Genomic DNA, 20,243 nt, shown 5'->3' with positions numbered 1-20,243 from the left:
TAGTTTTATTGATCTTTGTTATCATTTCCTTCATTTCTTTTTCATTTACTTCTGATCTGATCTTTATGATTTCTTTCCTTCTGCTAACTTTGGGGTTTTTTGTTGCTCTTTCTCTAATTGCTTTAGGTGTAAGATTAGGTTGTTTATTTGAAATGTTTCTTGTTCTTGAGGTAGGATTGTATTGCTATAGATTTCACACTTAGAACTGCTTTTGCTGCATCCCAAAGGTTTTGGGTCATTATGTTTTTATTGTCATTTGTTTCTAGGTATTTTTTGATTTCATCTTTGATTTCTTCAGTAATCTCTTATTTATTTAGTGGTGTATTGTTTAGCCCCCATTTATTTGTATTTTGTACAGATTTTTTCCTATAATTGATATCTAGTCTCATAGTTGGAAAAGATACTTGACAGTATTGCAATTTTCTTAAATTTACCAAGGCTTGATTTGTAACCCAAGATATGATCTATCCTGGAGAATGTTCCATGAGCACTTGAGACAAAAGTGTATTCTGTTGTTTTTGGATGGAATGTTCCATAAATATCATTTAAGCCCATCTTGTTTCATGTATCATTTAAAGCTTGTGTTTCCTTATTTATTTTCATTTTGGATGATCTGTCCATCAGTGAAAGTGGGGTGTTCAAGTACCCTACTATGATTGTGTTACTGTCGATTTCCCCTTTTATGGCTGTTAGCATTTGTCTTATGTATTGAGGTGCTTTATGTTGGGTGCATAAATATTTACAATTGTTATATCTTCTTCTTGGATTGATCCCTTGATCATTATGTAGTGTCTTTGTTCTTTGTCTCTTGTAACAGTCTTTATTTTAAAGTCTGTTTTGTCTGATATGAGAATTGCTACTCCAGCTTTCTTTTGATTTCCATTTGCATGGAATATCTTTTTCTGTCCTCTCACTTTCAGTCTGTATGTTTCCCTAGGTCTGAAGTGGGTCTCTTGTAGACAGCCTATGTATGAGTCTTGTGTTTGTATCCATTCAGCCAGTCTGTGTCTTTTGGTGGGAGCATTTAATCCATTTACATTTAAGGTAATTATTGATATGTATGTTCCTATTACCATTTTCTTAATTGATTTGTGTTTGTTATTGTAAGTGTTTTCCTTCTCTTGTGTTTCCTGCCTAGAAAAGTTCCTTTAGCATTTGTTGTAAAGCTGGCTTGGTGGTGCTGAATTCTCTTAGCTTTCGCTTGTCTGTAAAGGTTTTAATCTCTCCGTTGAATCTGAATGAGATCCTTGCTGGGTAGAGTAATCTTGGTTGTAGGTTTTTCCCTTTCATCGCTTTAAGTATGTCCTGCCACTCCCTCTGGCTTGCAGAGTTTCTGCTGAAAGATCAGCTGTTAACCTTATGGGCATTCCCTTGTATGTTAATTGTTGCTTTTCCCTTGCTGCTTTTAATATTTTTTTCGTTGTATTTAATTTTTGATAGTTTGATTAGTATGTTTATTGGTGTGTTTTTCCTTGGATTTATCCTGTATGGGACTCTCTGCACTTCCTGGACTTGATTGATTATTTCCTTTCCCATATTAGGGAAGTTTTCAACTATCATCTCTTCAAATATTTTCTTAGCCCTTTTTTTTTTTTCTCTTCTTCTTCTGTGACCCCTGTAATTCGAATGTTGGTGCGTTTAATATCGGTCCAGCAGTCTCTGGGATTGTCCTCAATTCTTTTCATTCTATTTTCTTTATTTTGCTCTGCAGTTGTTATTTCCACTATTTTTTCTTCCAGGTCAGTTATCTGTTCTTCTGCCTCAGTTATTCTCCTATTGATTTCTTCTAGAGAATTTTTTATTTCATTTATTGTGTTGTTCATTGTTGTTTGTTTGCTCTTCAGTTTTTCTAGTTCCTTGTTGAATGTTTCTTGTATTTTCTCCATTCTGTTTCCAAGATTTTGGATCATCTTTACTATCATTACTCTGAATTCTTTTTCAGGTAGACTGCCTATTTCCTCTTCATTTGCTTGGTCTGGTGGTTTTTTATCTTGCTTCTTCATCTGCTTTGTGTCTCTCTGTTTTCTCATTTTGCTTAACTTACTGTGTTTGGAGTCTCCTTATTGCAGGCTACAGGTTAATAGTTCCCGTTGTTTTTGGTGTCTACCCCCAGTGGCTAAGATTGGTTCAGTCGGTTGTATAGGCTTCCTGGTTGAGGGGATTAGTTCCTGTGTTCTGGTGGATGAGGCTGGATCTTGTCTTTGTGTTGGGCTGGACCGCATCCAGTGGTGTGTCTTGGGGTGTCTGTTACCTTATTATGATTTTAGGCAGCCTCTCTGCTAATAGGTGGGGTCTTGCTAGTTGTATGGCTTAGGGTGTTTAGCACTGTAGCTTGCTGGTCGTTCAGTGGAGCTGGGTCTTAGCGTTGAGATGGAGATCTCTGGGAGAGCTTTTGCTGTTTGATATTACATGGGCTGGGAGGTCTCTGGTGGACCAATGTCCTGAAGTCAGCTCTCCTACCTCAGAGACTCAGGGCTGACACCCGGCCAGAGCACCAAGACCCTGTCAGCCACACGGCTCAGAAGAAAAGGGAGAAAGAAAAAGAAAGAAAGAAAGGAAATAATTTAATTAATTAAATAAAATTATTAAAGTAGAAAAAAATATTAAAAATAAATAAATAATTAAAAATGAAAGAGGGAAAGAATGAAGAGACCAAACCAAAAAACAAATCCTCCAATGATAACAAGTGGTAAAAACTATATTAAAAAAAAGAAAACCATACAGTCAGAACCCTGGGACAGATGGTGGAAGCAAAGCTATACAGACAAAATCACACAAAGAAGCATACACATACTGACTCACAAAAAGAGAAAAAGGAAGAAAAAGAAAAATATATATATATGAAAAATTAAAAAAGGAAGAGAGCAATCAAATCAATAAACAATCTACCAATGATAATAAGCTCTAAGTATTAAACTAAGATAAACATAACACCAGAAACAAATTAGATGCAGAAAGCAAACCCCAAGACTACAGTTGCTCCCAAAGTGCACCTCCTCAATTTTGGGATGATTCGTTGTCTACTCAGGTATTCCACAGATGCAGGGTACATCAGGTTGATTGTGGAGATTTAATCCGCTGTTTCTGAGGATGCTGGGAGAAATTTCCCTTTCTCTTGTTTGTTTGCACAGCTCCTGGGGCTCAGCTTTGCATCTGGCCCTGCCTCTGCATGTAGGTCACCTGAGGGCATCCGTTCTTCGCTCAGACAGGACAGGGTTAAAGGAGCAGCTGACTTGGCGGCTCTGGCTCACTCAGGCTCGGGGGAGGGAGGAGTCCAGAATGCGGGGTGAGCCTGCGGCGGCAGAGGCCAGCGTGACGTTGCAACAACCTGAGGCATGCCGTGTGTTCTCCCCTGGAAGTTGTCCCTGGATCATTGGACCCTGGCAGTGACGGGCTGCACAGGCTCCTGGGAGGGGAGGTGTGGATAGTGACCTGTGCTTGCACGCAGGCTTCTTGGTGGCTGCAGTAGCAGCCTTATCATTTCATGCCTGTCTCTGGGGTCCACGCTGATAGCCCTGGCTCGCGCCTGTCTCTGTAGCTTGTTTAGGCAGTGCTCTGAATCCCCTCTCCTGGCGCACCCTCAAACAATGGTCTCTTGCCTCTTAGGCAGGTCCAGACTTTTTCCTGGACTCCCTCCCGGTTAGCTGTGGCACACTAGCCCCCTTCAGGCTGTGTTCACGCAGCCAACCCCAGTCCTCTCCCTGGGATCCGACCTCCGAAGCCGGAGCTTCAGCTCCCAGCCCCACCCTCCCCGGCGGGTGAGCAGACAAGCCTCTCGGGCTGGTGAACACTGGTGGGCACCGATCCTCTGTGCGGGAATCTCTCCGCTTTGCCCTCTGCACCCGGGTTGCTGCGCTCTCCTCCATGGCTCCAAAGCTTCCCCCCTGCCCAACCCCCATCTCCACCAGTGAAGGGGCTTCCTATTGTGTGGAAACATTTCCTCCTTCACAGCTCCCTCCCACTGGTGCAGGTTCCGTCCCTATTCTTTTGTCTGTTTTTCCTTTTTTCTTTTGCCCTACCCAGGTATGTGGGGAGTTTCTTGCCTTTTGGAAAGTCTGAGGTCTTTTTCCAGCTTTCAGTAGGTGTTCTGTAGGAGCTGTTCCACATGTAGATGTACTTCTGATGTGTTTGTGTGGAGGAATGTGATCTCCACGTCTTACTACTCCACCGTCTTGAAGGCGCCCCTGTGTTCACTTTCTCAAAAGCTGTTTTTGCCAACTATTTTTCAGCATCCCCAAGACAAAATATTCATCTCTCTCCCCCTTTTGTGAAGCCTTCTGCTAAATTGATATCCATTCACATTATATAGGTGGGAATAAAAACATAAATAACATTTTTTCAGAAGAGCATTTAATCTAAACCTCCCATGAAAGGATTCCAGTGCCCTTGCAGATTCAGCACCAACACTTTCATCAATCCACACAACTGTAGTTATTCTAGGATTTACTAGTCAATTTAGTTAGATGTGACTCTGAATCTTGGCTCCGCTATTGACTGGGGAACCAACCTTTAATAGTCATTTAACTTCTCCCAGACGCAATTTTTTCACCTGTAAATTGGGAATGCTAATAGTTTTTTATATTAAGGTGTTGTTGTAAATATAGTGAGATAATTTACTTAAGACTCTTAGACCCTTCACGTATAGCCAGTAAATAATTGCATTGTCATCAGATAGAATAGCCTCTTTAATATGTTTATCATAGTTATTTCCTATAATCTTCCCAAAACAAATCATTATTCTCTAACCAGAAATGACCATCTTTTATGATGTCACATTTCCTGATAGTCCATCCTCTTTCATTGTCTGAATTTGAAGATTTTTGCGTAATTTGTTCATGAATATCAAGTACCTTACACTTAATTAACATGATTCTTTCCTTTAACGTGACATTTTTATAACATCAGATTCATATAACGTTGGGTTCAACCATATTGTTACCTTTTCCTTGTCCTCACTTTGTGATTGCTCTTTTTTGTTATCTATAGGACTACCGTACTTCCAGAATATAATAATGTATAACCTCTCTTGCCTGTATGCCCTCTTATATGTTGTCGGACAGGGTTTATGTGTAGTCCTGGAATTAAAGGATATTTCCAGTGTTCTAATCATACCAAATGAAGATAACATTGACAGATGGCTTTAGGCCAGTCATCGAGATCGTAAGCAAGATCCTAAAAGTAGTCACGCTCTTTTGCCTCCCCTTCATGAGCCCATTTTCACTTTTGACAGCTCTTCCCCACTCTGCTCTTAACCCACAAAATGTATGTTTATGATACACTATACTTTAGCGTGTCCAACGGCCCCATTTCTGAGTCTGTTGCTGCATAATAACCTTTTTCTTTTCCTCTAATCTTCTCTCCTGCTTCTCATCCCCAGATGTTAAGGTTTAATGATTACCAAAGAAAGCTTTCACAGAAAGATGGAAAAAAATATCTTTTTAGACTTAGATTTTAAAAAGAGAAGGTTGTTAACTCAAGCAAATCTATACTTTGTAGAATTTCTGAGATTTATTGCCAATTCCCTACAACTTTCTTACTCTTAATAGTTGTAACCATGATCCAGCAGTTTGGAACTTCACTTCTGAAAAGTTGATATAAATTGGAACAGTTCACATATAAATCTCAAAAGGAAAAAGAAATTCTGGTGATGGTGATAAAAACAATTACAACAACATTAATAGCAGCTATACTTATTGAGTACTTTGTGCCAGGAGCTCTTTACATATATACATTATTAGTCTTTTAAATAAACCTGTTAAATAAATATCATATTTGAAAAATGGAAGTGTAAGAAAGTGGGAAATTGTTGAAATCAGGAAAAACATTTTATAATACAACCGTTTATGGATAAAATGGCCCAAAGGCTGGTTTTGAATACTGATTTTTGTTTCCTAGATTTATGTTGATTTTGAGCTAGGTTATTCAAGATACTTATTTTCTTCATTATTAAAATAGGGATATCTAGCTCACATTTATTGTGAGAATGTATAATAATGTTTTCTAAAATACAAAATGTAAGCTGGAGGTTATTAATTAGATAACTTCAGGTAAGAAAAATTTTAAAAAGAAAGCAAAAACTTAGAATGGGGGCTTCCCTGGTGGCGCAGTGGTTGAGAGTCCGCCTGCCGATGCAGGGGACACAGGTTCGTGCCCTGGTCCGGGAAGATCCCACATGCCGCCGAGCGGCTGGGCCCGCGAGCCATGGCCGCTGAGCCTGTGCGTCCGGAGCCTGTGCTCCACAACGGGAGAGGCCACAACAGTGAGAGGCCCGCGTACCGCAAAAAAAAAAAAAAAAACTTAGAATGTATGAACACTACAGTCTTTTTACAGCTTAACTTTTACTAGTAATCAGATGAAGGAGTCTGTGTTGGGTGGTTATAGGGGCCTTTGAATCCAGTACCATTTGTTTTTAATTAATGTAGTACTAGATAATTGTAACTTGCTTGACATTTCATATCCTTTTCACAGTAAAATTTGGAGGCCCTTTTGACTTTTGAAAGATAATTTTGTTTTTGATTATGTTTTTGAGATAGAGTAATGCAGTTTTGATGTCTATTGTGTACTATTAGGCTTCTGACAGATAATGCACAGTACTGCATGTACCATTAGATGATTGTGATGCTTAATTACTTTCTTTCTTAATAGACAACATTAATTTCATCAGGCTTGTTTAATGGCTTTTTTCCTTAAATATTCTTGATCAAATAAGCTGAAAAATAACAATAATTATTATTACTAATAACTTACTGCATTCCAGGCACTGAACTGGGCACTTTACATGCAGTATTTTTATATCTCTAATAATTAGCAAAATTACTTCTCAAAAAAGGTAACAAAAGATTTTTTTATTGTAATATTCTTAAAAACCTGATTTAGAAAGTTTTGTTTTGCATATCTTGTTCTGAAAGGTATCAGATGAGAATTTCAAACAGAATACTTACCAATCTACCACAGTTGTCAGTTTGGCTATTCGTGAGAATAATATATCCTATGTGTAGTTTTTGTTGTTGTTGTTGTTTTGCTATTTATACATTTTCAAGAGTTCTGGTGTTCTTTTTTCTTTAATTTGTCTTTTCCTATTTTAATCCAAGTTCTTATTTCCTTTTTTTTTTTTAACGTAAATGCTTGTGTTGGTAGTCCTGATACTCTAATTTTTAAATAATTCCATTTTATTTGAATCACTTTTTCATCTTGTTGTGATTAAGGTTCTTTTATTATTTTACAGATTTAAAAAATCTTATATAATTCTATTTGTTAGCTTTTTGTAGTGTTTAAAATTATTTTTCTATATCCTCAGCCTATTTATATTTACCTGGTTATGAACTTGAATTATACCTCTCTAATCAATACTTATTTTTTATTGATTTTTTTCCAGGAAGTCATGACCATTTTAAATGACCAGTATTTTTGCTCTTCTTCCTTTAATCAATTTGCTGATTTTGAAAAATTATCTGTCAAGCTTTTACAGTTAAATTGTACAAAGAGCTTTCTGTAGGATGATAGTACTAGGCATCTTCCTGAATTGCCCTCCATTTGTTGCTCTTAATATACTGTATAAGTAAGAGGAACCATCAGCATTTACTTTTAGTTCTTTTGCAGAGATGAATAAATATCTTGAAATGCTGATTTAGATAATGTTTCAAAAATGCTATGATGCACTTTGGTGTATGACTGACTCTTGCTTAGTTAAATGTTTTGCAGCATTATAACATAGTTGGATTCAGCTCATCTTTTAAAGCAATTGTCAGAAAAATATGGGCCAGCATGGTAGAATGTATTAGCTCAATACATTGTCTCCATTTTATTATGAAGCTGCTGAGGAAGCTGTGATATACAGCACTGTCATTACAGATCTATTGTTAGGATGGTTCTACAGTCTTCTTTGCACTGCCATTAATTTATAGCAGTAAACAATATGTAGCCTTCCAACTGCAGCAAGGCAGAATCTTTTAATGAGGTGGATGTTATTACCACAATAAATCAGTGCTTTCGCGTAATGTATAATTCAATGTGTGTATTCCCACTGTAACTTCTCTGAGTAAGCTGATAGTGTATCATTGTCATTGCACAGCTCCACTAGTCTGTTTTTTTTAACCTTCTTTTATTTGGGGACTTCTTTTTTATATGCTTGCAAATAAATGTGCTATGTCTTGATAGCTGTCCTGTAGCAGGCTTCAGAAATCAACTGTAACAATCACAGCCGGAATCAATACTGTGGGTTCTACGTATATGGATCTCTGCACGATGCCATTTTTTTTCGGATGCTAGTGAAATCAATCCTAATTGGTTTTAGCATTATATTCAAGAAATGTGTTTCTATAACTATTGATTTTGGGGGTGTACTCATTTGGAGAGTAATAAAAATAGGAGCACATAAAGTGAATACTTAATATGCTGCAGAACCATACAAAAGGAACATTGATTTTGTTTTCACGTAATTTGTCTTCCAGTGATTTTATTTCTTCTTTCTTTCCTTTGCATGGCTCAGTCTTCAGGGACAACAGCTAAAATACATTTAAAGGCATTCCAAATTGGTTCTGTAACAAAGATTTCTTGGAGTCAGTTCCATCCTTAACTGGCATAAGTTTAGTAAATCAGATTTAACTCTTTTGTACAGAAACTAATGCTTTAAAAGATGGCATTTTAAATTGGTATACTGTGATACTGGTTTAAAATAATAATCAACTAAAGGTTTTTAAAAATTTGCTTGTAGAGTTAAAAAAAGGGCTTAAAATAAAATGTTGATTAGAACCATCCTATTGAAACAGAATGAAAGGCACTAGAAATAAATGGCAGTTTTGAAAAAATAATTAACAATTTTAAGAAATATAGCCAAAATGATCATTTAAAATACTGCTTAAAATTACTTTTTAACATGAAAAGCTACTTAAAAACTAGTTTAACATTGCTTCATTTTCCATAGAATATTTCTGAATGCATCTGTTTTAAAATCAGTATTTTAAATTTCAGTTTAACGTTTTTTGCATAAATGATCAGATATTTTCTTTCTCATATAAATGAGTGACTAACTGATAGGTTTTCATTAAAGAAAGTAATCTTACATTTTTTTCAGTGAATTGGTACTTATATTTTAAATAAAGAGTAGAGATTTTCTAGAGATTAGAATGTTTTATGAGAATGAATTGTTACTTGTTTTTTAAGCCCTTAGACCCCTTTGAGAATCTTAGAATACTCTGCATGTCTTCCTGAAGAAAATTGTACATGTGCATAATCACATGAAATTTTGCTTACTGGTTAATGGAGTTCATGAATTCCCTGAATAACAACAGCAGCAGCAACAATAATGATACTAGCTAACATTTATTATGCTCTTATCTTATACCAACCAATATTCTGGGGGCTTATAGGTTATTGTTTTATTCAAACTTTACCCCATTGTTAAAAGATAACCTTAAAAATAATAGCATTCATTGAATATTGTCAGGTATGGTTTGTCCCTCCATGTACTTACTCATTTTATTTTCCAAAACAACTTTCTGACTGGGTATTGTTGTCACTCCAGTAAACCCAGGCTCTTCATCACTTCGCTGTGCTGCTTTAGGGACCTCTGCTGTAAAGTATTATTGTACAAGCTCGTAATCTGTCTAATATTCTATTCATGTTACACATTTAAAAAAAATTTCATGCCGGCATGTTTTTATCTTTTAAATTTTGGTTTTACTCATACTATTAGAAATTTCTAGATTTACATTTAATCCCTTTTTCACACAATCTTCTCCTTGCACTCCTTCTCCCCCACCCTCGCCCCCTGCCAAATTTTGTTGCATTGTCTTCTCACAATCTATGATATGTTAATCCTTTAGCTTCAAGATTCTGTTTCTGGTTGTCTGTTCTAAGGACTAAAGATGATTTTATAGATGCTTTCCAAAGTATCATATAACTAATATTCACTTCATGTAATTATCTTCATGAAAATGCTTGTTATGGGCTGATTAAAGACCTTTATTCAACAGAAACTAGACTTATTGAGAAATGACAGGTTTCTCCATTTACTTATATGTGTATATTTAATGTGCATTGAAAAATAAATTTATATTTCAATCCACTCTCTGACTGTAACACTGCTTTAATTTGAATAGTATGTATTTTTAATTCACTTTCACACTTGCTGATTAGATAATATTTGAAGAGAGAAAGAAATAAAGGACGATTGTATTTATGTGTTCTTGTTTCTTCTCCTCCCCGTTGGCAGCCAATAGGAGCTTTGAATCCAAAAAGAGCAGCATTCTTTGCAGAGCGTTATGAATCCTGGGAAGACGATCAAGTTCCAAAGTTCCACTATGGCACTCATTACTCAACTGCAAGTTTTGTTCTTGCATGGCTGCTAAGAATAGTAAGTTCAATTTGAATAATAAACCATGAATAAGTAAATTCAATGTTGTGGAGAATATGCATTGATTAAAAATCATCAGCATCTTTTTTGAATGGTGAAATTTTTTTCAGTGATTGAGACTCTACCTATATAAGTATCTCTTTATCCCATTTGGGCTGTATTTTATAACACGTTACTGTAGAATGGCCATAAAAATGTTTCACCTGGAATTGCGTGAATTTTTTTCCTTAAATTTGCCTCTTCAAGTCTTTGATATCTTACCAGACTCTAAATTGTAACATATGTTATTTTCCAATGTAGTCTATTAAAATAAGAACTAAATAAGATTCCCTTAACACAGACATATATTCATATATTTTGGAAACTTCAGTTGCCCAAAATGGAATAAGGTGTGTTTGTAATTTACACCAAGACTGCTGTGTATTGATAACATACTGGTTAAACAAGAAATGTTTCCGTAAAATTGAAAGGTGATTCATCTACTAGAAAGTAATTTCTTTGGGAAAGCATTAGCAGCACATCATTAATTAAAGCTTGTTAGAGGGTACAGGCAGATATAAATCCTAGAGGTAATTTATAGTGCTTAGCTAATTTCAAGCAATTATCCACTAATATGTGTTTAAGTGTTCTTTAACTAAAAGGAGGCTTTTAAATCTTCCAAACATTTTTCTTTTCTTAATCATAAATTAAATATTGAGCCATAACAATAGGAAAATTACATATTGGACTGTTTCCCTGGACTGTGAAGCAAATGCAGTCTAATTTATGTCTGAATGTTATTAATAAATTGTTCTTGGAAAGGAAGAGAGTCTGAAAAATATTGAAGAGAGTCTGAAAAATACTAAATTTTGGAAATATTTCTTCTGAAACAAAAATAATATAAGAATATTAATGTAATAATTTAAGTATAATTCCCAGCCTATGCCTAGTACGTATTACTGGCTAATGTCTATTGGTAACTAAGTATTTAGATATAAAGATTTATAAAAACCACATTTTTATGCATGAGGGAATATATGGCTTTTTTAAATGGCTTATTTTTTAGGAACCCTTCACAACTTCTTTCCTAAATTTACAAGGAGGGAAATTTGATCATGCAGATCGAACTTTTTCATCGATTTCCAGAGCTTGGCGAAACAGTCAGCGTGATACATCTGATATTAAGGTACAGAAATACTTCATTTTACAATTATTATTGCCAATGTGTTTCTTATTGAATGGATGTTGATAATTTCTCTCTTGCAATACAGCCCTATTTACTAAAGATGAGCCTCAAAGGATGAGGCCTTAATTAAGTGGCCAATAACCATTATATAAGATTTCTCTCTCTTTCTCTCTCTACCTCCTGTGTCTGTCTGTTTCTGTCTGTCTGTCTCATCTCTCTCTCTTTAATTGTGGAACAATTGTTTTCCTTCCTCCTTGGAATCCTTTTTAAAGGAAAAATGCAGTATTATGGATGTAAAGCAGCGTGCTTAATGGGATTCCAAACTCAATGAATAAAATTAATATAGTCACAAAAATACTGTGAGAAAGATCTCAGATGTTTAGTTTAATTCAACTTATTTCATTTTATTGATACTTTAGCAATCCCCTGTCTCTATTCTTAAGGTAATCATCTTTTACCTACTGCTGGTTCTAAATGCCTACCTGACTCTGCTTGTTATAGAATTGCTTTATTGTTGAGGGGAAATGAGTTCTTCTATCTATATATATGTTCAGTAGATCAAAAACTTTGCACAGTAGCTGATACAATACTTTTGCTTCTGCCCTCAAAAGTACTGTATTTTAGTTTTGTGACATAGTATCTGTTTCTTCACTATTTAGATGCTGTTGAGTAAAACAAGATATGCCTGTGGTTGTGTCCTTAGGTGTCGTAAAGAGCTATGTCTTATACATAAATAATTATACTATATGGGAGAAAATGATAAGTACATATGAGAAATATTTGGGCTTGAAAGAGGAAAAGTTACATTACTAATGTTTATGTTACTATAGAGTACTTTAAAAAATTAATTAAAATTATAATTGTATCTTACTTTTAGTCATGATACATTACAGTCTATAAAAAGTGTTCACATACTTTATCTTACTGTAGAGTATAACATTGCTTATATCCAAGATATTTTATTGAAGATTCCATCATATGCATAAATAATCTCTTTTTTAAATTTTTTTTTTTGGGGGTGGGGGCTGTGTCAAGTCTTAGTTGCGGCATGCAGGATCTTTCATTGCAACGTGCAGGTTCTTCGTTGCATTGTATAGGCTTCCCTCTAGTTGTGGCATGCGGGCTCCAGAGCGCACAGGCTCAGGAGCTGTAGCACGAGGGCTTAGTTGCTCCGTGGCATGTGGAACTTTAGTCCCCAACCAGGGATTGAACTGGCGTCCCCTGCATTGCAAGATGGACTCTGAATCACTGGACCACCAGGGAAGTCCCCAGAAATAATCTTTTATATTGGAACATCTATAGGAATTTTTGATAGCACAAATAATGTACTCTGAAATACTCTTGAAATTATCATATCCCTTAAGAATCATCAGTAGATAATTTTGAAATGGATAATTAGATAACAGTAAATCAGAATAGTTAACAGATTTAATAATGGTTTCTACTTCTAATCTCAAAGCTATTTCTTTACTTACTTTAAACCTTTTGAGAAGTCATAAGAGATATGCACATAGGAAAACATTGATAAGACTTTTTGTTATCAAATTGAAGACATGAAAAAAAATTTTTAATTTCTAAGTTCCTTTTTTTTTTTTTTTTTGCGGTACGCGGGCCTCTCACCTCCACGGCCCCTCCCGTTGTGGAGCACAGGCTCCGGACGTGCAGGCCCAGCAGCCATGGCCCACAGGCCCAGCCGCTCCGAGGCACGTGGGATCCTTCCGGACCGGGGCACTAACCCGTGTCCCCTGCATCGTCAGGCGCACTCTCAACCACTGCACCACCAGGGAAGCCCCTAAATTCCTTTGTTTTTTAAGTATCTCAGGACCAAGTTATAACCTCATACTTAAGTTTGGTAATAGAAGTGTAAACAAGAACAAAATTGTGAATTTGAATTTTTTTCTGCTCTCTAATAGAGAGGTAGTGTATATCTTCAAATTTCTACCTCTCTGTATTAGACATTCCCACTTAATGCTTTGTTGGACGGGAGATACATGTGATAGATAGATCCTTGTAGTTTTGTTGTCTCTTTTTCCTAAATCTCCTCCTTTTTCTCTCAAGATTCTTTAATTAGCACATGTCTGGTTCCATTTCTCCAAACATTTCCTTCAAAATACCCCACTTGTAAAAAAAAATAAAAAATAAACCCACACAAAACAGCTACAGCATTAAAAAATAAAACCCCCAAAACCCCATATGAACTTTACCTTTCTCATTCCTTATTTTTCTCATTACTCTTGTTTCTTCACAAATAAAGACTCAAATCCATCTCGCTTCCCTTTGAATGCCTCAGCAGATTTTGATAAAAACAGCCCCAATTACTAAACCAATACTAGAGTTTTAGTTCTTGTTATTGTGCTACTTAATTTCTAGCTTCCTAGCCTAGTTATATAGGGCATCTAAATGAAGAAGTAGAGTACAAAGTTAAGGCAAAAGTTAACAGAAAAATAAAAGAATTAAAAATTCCAAGTGTCAAGTTGATTGGAGCCTGCTTAGAGATACAGCTTTATTTTTTTTATTTTTATTTTTTTTGCGGTACGCGGGCCTCTCCCTGTTGTGGCCTCTCCCATTGCAGAGCACAGGCTCTGGACGCGCAGGCCCAGCGGCCATGGCCCACGGGCCCAGCCGCTCTGAGGCATGTGGGATCCTCCCGGACCAGGGCACGAACCCATGTCCCCTGCATCGGCAGGCAGACTCTCAACCACTGTGCCAGGGAAGCCCAGATACAGCTTTATTCTTAAATACCATTTCATTATGTTCAGAGGCACAGAAATTTTCTTCAGGACTAACTTGGATGAAACCCACTTGCTCTTCTAACCAATATGTATATTTTCCTAATTTTCTTTTTTTTTTTTTAAACCACAAAATATCTGTAAGGTGAATAGGACATTGATAAATTACTCCATTTTCTATATTAATAACCCGGTAATTTGGACCCTACAACTGAGTGAACACTTTGAAAAGTATATAATACATGGTTACACAGGCTATAGGCTATTTAAAGAGCCTCCTTATAGTTGGTCCTTCTACAACTGAGGAGGGATTTAATCATGCCTTTTTTATTTTTTGATCTTGCCTCCTCATGTTACATTCTAACACTTTATAAAGCATGTTTAAATTATTATAATAATATAATGTATAAGAATGAATATATTAAGAAAGCACATTTAAATTAATATAATAAACATTTCATTGAGATATAACATTATATTTCAGATGGAATCATATTAATTATAGTCTGATCTTTATTTGTGTTGTCTTGTTAGAGTTTCTAGAAATACGAAGGAAAATGTTAAACAGTAGAGAGGGGATAGTGAAGTATGTGAGTGGTGGTAGGGATCACTTTACTGAGTGGCTTCTAAAGTATACGTTGCTAGATTAAGATGCATTCTCTAATGTTTTCATGACATTTTACAAAAATGAAATATTGTTAGGTAGATAGAAGATTTATTTAAATTACTTTTTCAGGGAAATTCTCTGGCAGTCCAGTGGTTAAGACCCTGCACTTTCACTGGCGAGGGTACAAGTTCAGTCCCTAGTGGGGGAAATAAGATCCCGCAAGTTGCACAGCGCAGGCAAAAAAAATAATTAATTAATTAATTAACTAATTTTTTGGAAAAAATAAGAATAAAATAACATTTCTAGTACTTAACTTTTTTTGCTAAAGGGGAACTGTCACTATAATATCTTAGGATCCCTATTTCTTGCATTCTGCTAATACTCAGAATAATTTTACTGAAAAAATATGTTATTCCTAAAAATAAAGGTTAAAATATTAATTATTTTTATTTCAGAGAAGAAAGAGACATTATCAGATTTCACTAAAGCAGTCTTTCATTTTTAGCATGATTTACCATTTTAAAATTGGGGGGTTCGTTTGTGTTTCGGTTCATCATTGGTGGTTCCATTTCAGGCCTGACCCTCAATGATGCTTTTTATTCTGTCTGGATAAAGAGTTCAGAAGTGTTGATCAGTTCTCTAACTAGGCTTACCACACTGTCCAATAGAAATGTAATGTCAACCATAATTACGATCACATATATAATTTTAGATTTTCTTGTCACATTTTAAAAAGTCAAAAGGACCATGTGAAACTGATTTTAAGAATATATTTAAACTGATATATCCAAAATATTTTTATTTCAGCATGTAATCAATATAAAATTATTAATTGGATATTTTACATTCTTTTTTTTTAATATTAAGGCTTTGAGAGCTGGTGTGTATCTTATATTTACAACAGGTCTCTTCTCAGACTAGCCACATTTCAATTGTTTAATAGCCACTTGTGGCTAATGGCTACTCCATTTGGCAGTGCAGACTTAGGGCATTGTTTTGGCATCACACCAAGGGATAGCTTTCTGCTTATGGAAGGAAGAATGCCTTCTTGCTCTTTGAGCAACGATGTTCCTGATGTTGTACTCCATCTAAATATGAACTGACAGGTACTAGCAATAATAGCTAGTCTTGAGAACTGAAATAGAAAGTGCTAAAATTGGGTTGGAGAATCATCACTGTGATAAGTAATATTTTAAAATCCCCCAGCAGAAAACTGGACAGCTACATGTAAAAGAATGAAATTAGAACACTCCCTCACACCGTATACAAAAATAAACTCAAAATGGATTAAAGACCTAAATGTAAGGCCAAACAGTATAAAACTCTTAGAGGAAAACATAGGCAGAACACTCTATGATATAAATCACAGCAAGATCCTTATTGACCCACCTCCTAGAGAAATAGAAATAAAAACAAAAATAAACAAATGGAACCTAATTAAACTTAAAAGCTTTTGCAAGGAACTTCCCTGGTGGCACAGTGGTTAAGAATCCACCTGCCAATGCAGGGGACATGGGTTCGATCCCTGGTCTGGGAAGATCCCACATGCCGCGGAGCAACTAAGTCCATGTGCCACAAGAACTGAGCCTGTGCTCCAGAGCCCCTGAGCCCCAACTACTGAGCCCATGTGCCACAACTTCTGAAGCCTGCACACCTAGAGCCCGTGCTCCTCAACAAGAGAAGCCACCGCAATGAGAAGCCTGCGCATCGCAATGAAGAGTAGCTCCTGCTCACCACAACTAGAGAAAGCCCGCATGCAGCAACGAAGACTCAACACAGCCATAAGTAAATAAAAAAATAAATAAACTTATTTATTTTAGAAAAAGCTTTTGCACAGCAGAGGAAACCATGAACAAGATGAAAAGACAACCTTCAGAATGGGAGAAAATATTTGCAAACAAAGAAACTGACAAAGGATTAATCTCCAAAATGTAGAAGTGCTCATGCAGCTCAATATCAAAAAAACAAACAATGCAATCCAAAAATGGGCAGAAGACCTAAACAGACATTTCTCCAAAGAAATACCAATTGCCAACAAACACATGAAAGGATGCTCAATATCACTAATCATTAGAGAAATGCAAATCAGAACTACAATGAGGTATCACCTCATACCAGTCAGAATGGCTATCATCCAAAAATCTACAAACAGTAAATGCTGGAGAGGGTGTGGAGAAAAGGGAACCCTCTTGCACTGTTGGTAGGAATGTAAATTGACACAGCCACTATGGAGAACAGTATGGAGGTTCCTTAAAAAACTAAAAATAGAACTACCATATGACCCAGCAATCCCACTACCGGGCATATACCCTGAGAAAACCATAATTCAAAAAGAGTCATGTACCACAATGTTCATTACAGCACTATTTACAATAGCCAGGACATGGCAACAACCTAAGTGTCCATCGACAGATGAATGGATAAAGAAGATGTGGCATGTATATACAATGGAATATTACTGAGCCCTAAAAAATGAAAGTGAGTTATTTGTAGTGAGGTGGATGGACTTAGAGTCTGTCATACAGAGTGAAGTAAGTCAGAAAGAGAAAAACAAATACCGTATGCTAACACATATATATGGAATCTTAAAAAAAGAAATGGTTCTGACAAACCTGGGGCAGGGCAGGAGTAAAGATGCAGACATGGAGAATGGACTTGAGGACACGGGGAAGGGGAAGGGTAAGCTGGGACGAAGTGAGAAAGTAGCATTGACATACATACACTACCAAATGTAGAATAGATAGCTAGTGGGAAGCAGCCACGTAGCACAGGGAGATAAGCTCATTGCTTTGTGACCACTTAGAGGGGTGGGATAGGGAGGGTAAGAGAGAGACGAAAGAGGGAGGGAATATGGGGATATATGTATACATATAGCTTTGTATACAGTATGTATATGTATACATATAGTATATATGTATATACATACATATACATATACATATAGTATGTATATGTATACATATAGTGCTTTGTTGTACAGCACTAACACAACATTGTAAAGCAATTATACTCCAGTAAAGATGTTAAAAAAAAGAAAGAAAAGGGTGGTTATCGTAGGTCACGCTGATGCTGTGCTTCAAAGAAGTCCCACATCCCTTGATGCAACCCTATCCATTTTAAAAATACAGATACCCAGTTCTTTCTAAAAAAAAAAAATCCCCCAGCAAACTCTGTTTCAAGTTTTAAAAAAATCTTTTAAGTTTAGAAACTGAGGTACAAAATAGATTATTGTCTTCAGCCTGAACCATCATAACCAAATCTTGTGGAACAAATCAGACTCATAAAGCTTGAATGAATTTCATAAGGCAGTCACATGTAAATATTAGGCAAATATCTAAGCTTTTCTAGGCAGTTCATTGTTACTGATTCCCCAGCCCCCCAGCTCCCCGTTGAGGCACCAGGCAGCACACACGTTTTCAGGTACCGTTAGTGTCAATAAATTTAATCTAATGATTAAATAGAATCTGATTTGCTGCAGTTTAAACTTTTTTCCTTCTCTCCTATAGAAGTGATTAACAAATCAGGATCTGAGAGTGGAAAGAGTCATAAATGTCAGCTCGGTTCATTATTTTAGAAAGGGGGCAGTAGTAAATGGATCTTCTACATTCTTTATATGTTTTACATGGAGATTGTTGGAGAACTATACTTCTCTAGAAGCTTGGAATTTAGTACAAAAATATTTTTTTAAAATAACCTGTGCTAAAAATAAACTTAGGGTAACAAGTTTGGTGGAATCCTGAGATAGCATTTAATTTTTAAAGTTTTTATTTTAATTGAGTTTACGCACAATCAGGCCCTGGTTGTGATACAGCATCAAATGAGACAGAGCATTGCCTTCAGTGAACATTTGCGGTAAATGGGGTACTGACGATAAAAGCATTCCAGCAATTCAGTATAATAAAGGATCTGTGGCTCATAGCTACAAGATCTGAAATGAGGAGAAGGGAGAGGAAAGAGGCAATTCAGGGCCTATCATGGGGTGCCTTATAAGCTTCAGTAAGGAGGTTGGACTTTATCCTGGGGGCAGTGGGGATATACTGGAAAGGTCAAAGCAGAGGGGATTTTGTGGTTTTAAGTGACCGCTGTGATCGGTGTTTGTATTACACTGAGCAGGAGTGGAAACAGTAAGTAAGCTGTTAAAGTAATGGGGTGAGAGGCAGTGGAGGCAGTGGTACTAGAGAAATGTGATGAATTTAAGACATATTTAAAAGGTAAGAACTGTTAGAATTTGCTGATTGATTTGTCTCCTAAGATGAGAGAGAAATTAAATTTGACTTGGACATGTACTTAGAGAACACAGAAGAAGAACAAGTTTAGTTAGGGCATGGGGATATAGCTCCCTACCTTCAGGCAGAAAACTTCCTATGACAGGTGAATTCAAGTCCCCCCAAACACATTTAGTTAAGCCAGCATTTACTGATTATTTTATCATATGCAATACATAGTAGGGAGTTTTTGGGGTTAAAAGGGCAAGATAAACACAGTTCTTTACTTCACATATCTCCAGGTGAGAACGACACATATACATAAAACTATTTTTAATACAAGTTAGACAGCGCCAAGTGCTATAATAAGATATAAACAAAATGAAATGAGTTCTTCCTGGAGGAAGTGGGGTTGTGAATGACTTCACAGAGTAAGTGGTATTTGAATTGTATCTTAAAGGATGCAAGGGAGCCTTCCACCTCCCAGATTTACATCTCTAGCATGTACATTTATCCTGGTATCTGACTCGCTCCTTAGCATCTCCATTTTAGCATGTAAAATGTATCTCAAATTTAACACGTTCAGAACCAAATTCCTGATCTTCATTCCTTTAAACCTGCTCTTCTCACAGTCTTCCCTTTCTTAGTTAATGGCTTCTGAGTAAAAGCTGTTGCGAGTAAAAGCTGAAGTCCTTACAATGCAAGACCCTACAGCAACTACCCCTCCCCTCCATAATCCTGTTACGTCTTGAACTCTTTGTACCATTTGCCCTCTTGTCCACTCTCTTCTAGCCAAACAGGACCTCCTTGGTATTCCTCACAAACTCCAGGTATCTTCCCACCTCAGGGCCTTTGCTTTTACTTTTCTTTTCACCTGAAAAATTCCTCCAGATATCCTTATGGATTCATTCCTTCAGCCATTTTAAGTCTTTACTCAAATGTCACCTTCTTAGGGAACCCTCTTGCACTGTTGGTGGGAATGTAAATTGATACAGCCACTGTGGAGAGCAGTATGGAGATTTCTTAAAAAACTAAAAATAGAATTACCATTTGACCCAGCAATCCCACTACTGGGCATATACCCAGAGAAAACCATAATTCAAAAAGACACACGCACCCCAGTGTTCATTGCAGCACTATTTACAATAGCCAGGACATGGAAGCAACCTAAGTGTCCATCGAC

General features: G+C 36.4%; 1 protein-coding gene across 2 annotated transcripts in view; it reads left to right on the top strand.

Moving 5' to 3' along the window:
* LRBA (LPS responsive beige-like anchor protein) overlaps positions 1-20,243 on the top strand; it is a 733,083-nt gene that overhangs the window by 553,423 nt on the left and 159,417 nt on the right. For both annotated transcript variants that reach the window (XM_060012133.1, XM_060012132.1), the window contains exons 45-46: positions 10,214-10,354; positions 11,400-11,519. In XM_060012133.1, the coding sequence (XP_059868116.1) occupies positions 10,214-10,354; positions 11,400-11,519 (261 nt within the window). The remainder of the gene's footprint in view (positions 1-10,213; positions 10,355-11,399; positions 11,520-20,243) is intronic.

This window comes from Delphinus delphis, chromosome 5, assembly GCF_949987515.2.
Source record: "Delphinus delphis chromosome 5, mDelDel1.2, whole genome shotgun sequence".
Lineage (NCBI taxonomy): Eukaryota > Metazoa > Chordata > Mammalia > Artiodactyla > Delphinidae > Delphinus > Delphinus delphis.
Note: the sequence above shows the minus strand (reverse complement) of the source record. Positions and strands in the feature narration are given on the sequence as shown.